The following is a 7525-nucleotide window of genomic DNA, read 5'->3' as shown; positions in this document are numbered from 1 at the left end:
GTTCAACAAGGCCCTAATTAAAGTAGCAACATCAGCCCAGGTAGGCTCCTCCCCCCTGTGACAGTCACATGAACAACTTAAGCAGCTAATTACGCGACAATAAACGATTTTCCACTGAGGGTATATCAGCCATATAGCACTACTTGTTGTATTGATGGAGGCACAACTTTTTGACGACCTTTGTCCACGCTGCCACCTGTCCCTATAGTATCAGTACAATAATGCAACTCCTTGACAAGGAGGCACAGCGTTACACGGCTTTCCCCTTTCATTTTATCACCATACACTTCATAACAAAGTTGCCAACATAAGTCAGCCATGACAGTCTCTTCAATTATGTGACACTGGCGAAGAAAGGAACGTGATGGATTGTAGTCAAAGCTCTAGGGAGCCGTATGAGCCAGACAGAAAGCACGGGCTGCCCATCTGTCAACAATCTCAATTAACTACTGTACATATAGAGGCAAGCTGCTGTTTTTATGCAGCGCTGCAAAAAAACCAAACAAAAAAAAAAAAAACAACAACGAGGGTCTCTATCCCATTTTTACTAAGCGAAAACTGCGTATTCAAGTGAGCTGGATTGGTCCATCCATCAGCAGGAGGGTGAGTCCAATTGAAATCTGACATTTAGAGCCTCAACGCCATTGCTCACCGGCACTGATATGAACTATAGCAGGTGACAAATTGTTTGTATCAGGCCTGTCCCTGGGTGAAGCCTCTGATAATGTTGAGGGTTGAAATAGGCATCCTTTACATTTCGCTGAAAGGTCAGGTTTTGTGTTCATTAATGCTCCCTTTCTACATACACCCAGCGCTGGGGATGAGGATTATTGTCATAATCTGAGTTTGTGCCTAACTCGTGAACGCTGCCTCGTTTTGTTTTGACTCCTCTCAATAATAGGACACCAGGAATCATGCAGAGCAAAGACTGACTGTCAGGAACAAGATCACAGGGAGATTTTATTGTCGTAATCTGCTCATTCAAATCCTGTCTCCTCTGTAAAGTGTCAACTCTTTTATGCCTCTGTACAAACTCTCAAAAAGCTGATCTGATTAGCAAATAAACGTTTTGCAGCTGTCTCCTTTAATATCTACAGACGAGCAAAGTATTACAATCAACATTAAAAAAAAACTCATCACTTTCTCTGCGTGTGTGAAAAGATCTCTGACAGTTTCACAAGGAAAAGTGTCCAGGATTAATTTGGTTCAGTAGCAGGGTGTCTATTTACAGCTAAATTAAGAAACCTATCTATAATTCATTTACTGGCCGCATCAGGCAAAGTAGTGTCTTGTATCCGATGTTAACAAACAGCTTGAAGCGGTGTCGATATGTACATAGTCCTAGATTATCGCTGATAGTGTGTGTGTGTGTGTGTGTGTGTGTGTGTGTGGGGCATTTTTGATTGGCCAGCCTCCTCAGGAAACAGTGGGTTTAATTGGGCCGTTCTCTCTCATCCTTGGTGTCGGTTGGAAAGCGAGTACAAACAGATATCCACGGTGTCTATCTGTGGTGTCTGCCAGGTTTTCCGCTTAAACTGGAGAGTCTCGTACATGAAAGCCTGGCTTTGTTTTGGGCACATGATGATGGGTAACTGCCTCGGTTTACCCTTAACTGCCTTATTAAAAAAGAAAAAAATATAGTAGAGTATATTTAGGAAGTCTATTGAGGCTTTTTACCCTTGGCTCTTAAAATGGCTGGATTACCAACCAGGCAGAAGAGGCAGCTGCCACAGAGCCCCACATTCCCAGGAGCCACCAAAAGTCACAGGTTTTCTGTGACTTTTATATGTATATTATAGGTATGAAATTCATATATTAAAGCTATAATATGTAACTTTTCCGCATTAAAACGTCTAAAAACAATTAGACCTGTGTTATACATTTTGTTGTCAAGCGATTTTCAAACCTAGAGAAGCCCGTCATTTTAAATCGAGGTAACGGTCCGTTTCGTCGCCTGTCAATGGCGTCATGTCCCCTTCGCGCACGCACCGGCGTTGTGGTTGTCTGCCAGGGGCTGTTACAGTTGCCTTTTCGTCCAGTTTTTTAAGCCAAATTTTTTTACATGACACTTTTTCAGTCTTGGCTGTTTTTAACTAAACGTTTTAACCGGATGAAAAGATTTTAGTCGTCGGACGTTTGGAACTCAAGTTACCAGAGACACAAGCTGAGCCCCAGCTCCCGGGCCCTCCGAGACCTCCCACCAGGGGTTTCAAGACTCTCGATTGTTTCAGCGTGCAAGGTTCCTATTCTGACACGAACCCGCCTTTAATCAAATTACCACACAGCAAACCTGGGGGCCCTGCACGTATACGAAACACAACACACAAAACTTGCCAAGTACAAAATACTAAATATGTGTGATGGCACTGTATGTTCATTTGGGTTTAACATCCCGACTTTACTGACAATGAATAAGGCAGAATATGTCTGAATATCGTTATGATTTCTGTTCCTGTATCCAGAGGAATCACGAGACACTGTCATTACCTTATCATGTCCTGTCAGCTGACCTCCCCTCATATTTCTCACCTGACTCTAGTGGTGAACCTCGGCGCTTCCTAGTTTCGTAGTGAACGAATCCGGGCGCAATGTCAGTGGACAAGCGACAGACGCATTTTGACTCTATTGGTCCGGATGTGTGTCAGTCGTCCAGGGGGCGGTCTGAGCCCCGTTTTTGCACGAGGAAATAGGATCTTGGCGCAATTACGGTCGCTTGTTGTCGTCGTTCGCGTGAAGCGAGTCGAGTCGAGAAGCGAAGATGCGCAGAGTCGTGCTTCTCCTCGGGCTCGTCGCTCTCACGGGCCCCTGCGCCGAGGCTTTGGACAACGGCCTGGCTCTGAAGCCCCCCATGGGCTGGCTGCACTGGGAGAGGTTCGTGTGCAACGTCGACTGCGACAAGGACCCCGACGACTGCGTCAGGTAAGAGGCACCGGCGCTGTCAGGTGTGGCGCTCGATCCGGTCACGGACCGTGACACGTTTTTAGAGCTCAAGCGCGAGGAAGACCCCCCCCCCCCCCAAACTAATGTCACTCGCGGGGACGCTTCACCAACACTTCAGCTCCCCTCGTGGATTACACGTAAACATCTCTCACAGCCCCATTTGTGTCCTAAACTCCCACAAAGGTGACTTCACCCAGACCCGTTCAGTGAAAGCTTCCACGTTTTTCTCTTCCACATAAATCGTAACGTACCTTCACCCACGTAAAACCCCCACTGTGCACGGGAAGCGATTTATTGTCTGCTTGTGCCCCTGTAGACAATTACATGTCAAAAAGTAAGAGGGGGGGGGCAGCTCATCGCACGTTTTCCTAGGGCCCAAAGTGATGCCTCCAGATATTCAGTTCACGAGGTTTCCCATTTGTTATCAAACGTGCCAAAGGAAAGCTTGAAAAAAAAATCCTCACTAATCACTCACTTATCACAATAGTTGCACATTAATTTTCTCACCATGGACTAATCACTCAGTCAGCAAATGGTTGCAGCTCTAGTCATAATTACAAGATAGTCAGGTCTTCATTTGTGTTTCTTTGATGACGGAAGAGCACTTCAGAAGTAATGCAACACACTGCAAGATCGTGCTCCCTGTTTTATTTTAGGGACCTCCATGCTCATTAGTGACAAGCATAAACTGCCTTTACATTTCTGTGCACGGCAGTTTTTTGTTTTTTGTTTTTCCCCCCTGGAAAAACCTGGCCAATAGAGCACTCAGAGCCCCGGGTCTTAGCCCATTGGTCGCACTGTTATCGTTTTATATTACTCAGCAGTGAACGACGGCAAAACTGGCATTGGCTGCTATGAGAATTCCTTTAGCGTGCACATGTTTGTGTCTGCCACATTGCTGTCGCACATGACACTGAGCGCTGGCATCTCACTGACGCTATCAGCCCCGCCTGTCTCCTCCTGTTGCCCTGGCAGTGAGCGTCTGTACATGCAGATGGCGGACGCGATGGCGAGGGAGGGCTGGAGGGAGGCCGGCTATGAGTACGTCTGCATCGATGACTGCTGGCCGTCCCGCCAGCGTGATGCCCAGGGCCGCCTGCAGGCAGACCCCAAAAGATTCCCGGGGGGCATCAAGAAACTGGCCGACTATGTGAGTAGTAAGTATGGAAGAGGCATGAAAGCTCTGAATCATAATAGTATTAACGCCGTAATTCCTCCATACACATCAAAGAGAGAGGGGTTCACAGAGAGACCGTAAGCAAAGGCAGAAATTCTTTGATTTGACTTATTTCACTAGCTGGAAGGACCAAATGAGAGTACGTGCTGGGATATGACTGTTTTATTATAGTTTCCAGCCATTTGGCTGCATTATGAATAGCATGGGGATGCGGTATTACAGCATCAGTGGTGCAATGCATCTAAGTTTGGAAATCTTTGACGAATTAAAACTTTGCGAGGCCCGGGTTTAATAACTCCCAGAAGTAAAAGTGATGGCACAGTCGGATTACGTATTCATTATACATCCATCCAAGCCGACCTGCAATTATTTACATAATGAAGGGGAAAGGACCGGATGTAGAACCCAGGCCTCAGATTTCATACCGATAGACATTCAGCACCTGGAGCCCAGGGAGATACCTTACCCTTTAAATCGTCTCAGGAAGGAGTATGCCGGCGCTCGCCCTATCTGCTACAGACAGCCACACTGGAGAGGAGTTTCCAGCGTTGTAGACCACTGTGACAGGCTGATTGCTACAGAGGCAGCTAAAAAGTTATGTTCACCAGCAAAAGGGATATATTTAGGCCCACTGAGGCCGAGCTGTGTCCTATAATAGAAGCGTGGAGTTTTTAGCTGTGCAACGTCGCCGCCTGCTGGTACATGCTCACAACCTGTCAAGAACAAAACTGTAGCCATTACTCCTAAACTAAATCGATGAATTCCATTTTATTTTTGTGTCTTAAGGTCCATTCCAAGGGCCTGAAGCTGGGCATCTACGCAGATGTTGGGAAAAACACCTGTGCTGGATACCCTGGCAGTCTGGGCTACTATGAGACGGACGCTCAGACTTTTGCTGACTGGTCCGTGGACCTGCTTAAGTTTGATGGCTGCTATCTGGACTGGACCTTGCTGGGAGAAGGTGAGCTTTCGGCATCGGTCCCCAGATGAGCTCGCAGCTTAGGTCCTGATCAGCATGTACTAAACCTGAGGCAAAAGTTACCTAGTACGGCCCAGTGATTTATAGTACCGTGCCAAGGTTTTAGGCAATAAAAGTAAGGTGAGGATACTTTCGTACTGCATGATGGATAGGGATACTAACATATTAACTGCCTAAAATGTTTGCACAGTACTGGATATTTGAATAAACTTGGAAATATGGTATCGTCATGTGACATAACTTTTAAATTACATCTTACCTCACCTTGTTCTTGGGGTAATTTTTTGGTTCTTCTCTCAATCAGAACCTCAATGGACCCAGTAGACAAGGTATTATCAGGGCTTTAATCTAACTACTTATTATTTATTTTGGTTAAGGCTACATAAACATGTCGAAAGCACTGAACAAAACCGGAAGAAGTATCCTGTACTCCTGTGAGTGGCCTTTGTACGAGTGGCCTTTCCAACAGGTGAGAAACAACTTGTTTGTCTTTACATGCCTTTAAATTTCAACAAACACTAACAATCACTGGTTTATTTTCCAAAATTCTACCCACATAACGGCACAAATGAAAATAAAAGATTCTTACTAGGGATTTCCACCGCACGATGAGACCATATGCCATATGTTCGATACATAAAAGAGCATTCCTTTGCCTCCAGCCTAACTACACTGCCATTCGTGAGACGTGCAACCACTGGCGCAACTTCAATGACGTCTACGACTCATGGAGCTCTGTCAAGTCCATTTTGGACTGGACTGCTTCTCATCAGGACATCATCGTCCCCGCGGCTGGACCTGGGGGCTGGAATGACCCCGATATGGTACTGTGCTCTACTCAAGCTCTCCTCACTGACCTCAAACTAAGCATATAGAACCAGTGGCCGTCAAGAACCGAGCTGTTTTATTATTATTTTTAAAAACATCACTGAATGACCTGCCCACTGCTACATTTTGAAAACAATGGATATTGTTTGTTATTGTATTGGATATAGGTGGATATTGTAACCTTTGGACAGAGCCAGGGTAGACCGCATTTGTGCTAAGCTAACAGGCTGCTGGCTGTAGCTTCATATTGACCATACAGTCGTAACAGTGGTATGGGTCTTCTGATCTAAGCAATTAATTTCTCAAAATGTCAAACTATCTGTTCAGGTTTTACACCCTTTTTCATTTCTATAGAGCTTTATTTATAAAAGGGCTCAACTGAATTTATGTTAAGTACAAAAACTACAAGCAAATTTCTCAGTAGTGTGTTGTTGATGTAGTGCATATGGGCAGTAAGCCTAAATTCCCTCGTTATTTACATATTTATGATACCAGTCCATTTCTCTAGCTGGTCATCGGTAACTTTGGCCTGAGTCACGACCAGCAGGAGTCTCAGATGGCATTATGGGCCATCATGGCATCCCCTCTGCTCATGTCCAATGATCTGAGGGACATCTGTCCCCGCTCCAAGGAGCTGTTGCAGAATAGACGCATCATAGACATCAGCCAGGACCCTCTGGGCAAGCAGGGATACCACACTGCCAAGGTGGGTGAGAGGGGTGACACAAAACATGTTCACCGTCTGGAATGACAGCTGTCAGCATTTATAGCACATTTAGTTTATATATAGAAATGCTAAACGCTTTGTGATCATCCTGACAGGGTCTAGTAGTCGCAGAACTTAAGACTTTATGGTAATGATTGTAATGAAATCAAAATGGTAATGGCAATTCAAGATATGGAATAGATAAATTGATTAAATATAACTTGTTCTACAGGTGGACAGTTTTGAAGTGTGGGAGAGGCCTCTGTCCAAGAACCGGCTGGCTATCGCCATTCTGAACAAACAGGAGATCGGTGGTCCCCGAGGGTTTCTCATCAGAGCGGTTCCGGGCTGGAAGATCTGCGACCCCCAGTGTAACGTCACACAGATCCTGCCTCAGTACAAGGAGATGGGTGTTCAGACGCCACGCAGCAAAGTGGTTGTATCCGTCAACCCTTCAGGCACCGCTCTACTAACCGTCACTCCCATCAGCAGCGACTTCGGGATGCACAAGCTGCACTGGCGGGATACGTCCGTCAAACACAAGCACGCCACCATTTTGTAGTCTTCGGGGGGTTATGCACTTTATCTGCCTAAACTATATTAAGTGTAAAGTCATTGGATCTTTGAAATTTTAAAGCTCAGTTGCTTTTGTATATCAGTGCCTACATTTAAAAAAAAAAGGGAATTTTTTTTTTATAGTCTAAAGAGTTTGCTTGAATCAGCTTTGATACTGTGACTACAGTATACTGGCTACATTTTATCATGTTGAATAAATCACTGGTGTGTATTTGGACACAATGTGAATTGTCCAGACTACACTGCTAATAGAGGTTAAATTATCTTAAAAGAAAGCTCGAATTTTGTACATTCAACAGAATATGGTGAAAATAAAGGT

General features: G+C 45.1%; 1 protein-coding gene across 1 annotated transcript; it reads left to right on the top strand.

The window, feature by feature from the left end:
• Positions 1-1973: 1973 nt before the first annotated feature.
• gla (galactosidase, alpha) lies at positions 1974-7522 on the top strand. The gene is made up of 7 exons (XM_040120444.1): positions 1974-2919; positions 3916-4090; positions 4904-5078; positions 5474-5565; positions 5759-5920; positions 6433-6630; positions 6863-7522. The coding sequence occupies exons 1-7, from the start codon at positions 2759-2761 to the stop codon at positions 7190-7192; spliced, it is 1293 nt and encodes a 430-aa protein (XP_039976378.1). The 5' UTR covers positions 1974-2758; the 3' UTR covers positions 7193-7522.
• Positions 7523-7525: the final 3 nt, after the last annotated feature.

The sequence above is a fragment of the Xiphias gladius genome, chromosome 23 (genome assembly GCF_016859285.1).
Source record: "Xiphias gladius isolate SHS-SW01 ecotype Sanya breed wild chromosome 23, ASM1685928v1, whole genome shotgun sequence".
NCBI classification, from domain to species: domain Eukaryota; kingdom Metazoa; phylum Chordata; class Actinopteri; order Istiophoriformes; family Xiphiidae; genus Xiphias; species Xiphias gladius.
This window is presented reverse-complemented; position numbering and strand designations above follow the sequence as displayed.

Bases quoted from the DNA above. Each gene is read 5' to 3' on its own strand.
- gla (XM_040120444.1), top strand. From the start codon at position 2,759: ATGCGCAGAGTCGTGCTTCTCCTCGGGCTCGTCGCTCTCACGGGCCCC. The intron at 4,091-4,903 runs GTGAGTAGTAAG...TTGTGTCTTAAG, and splicing joins TCAAGAAACTGGCCGACTAT to GTCCATTCCAAGGGCCTGAA. The intron at 5,921-6,432 runs GTACTGTGCTCT...CCATTTCTCTAG, and splicing joins GCTGGAATGACCCCGATATG to CTGGTCATCGGTAACTTTGG.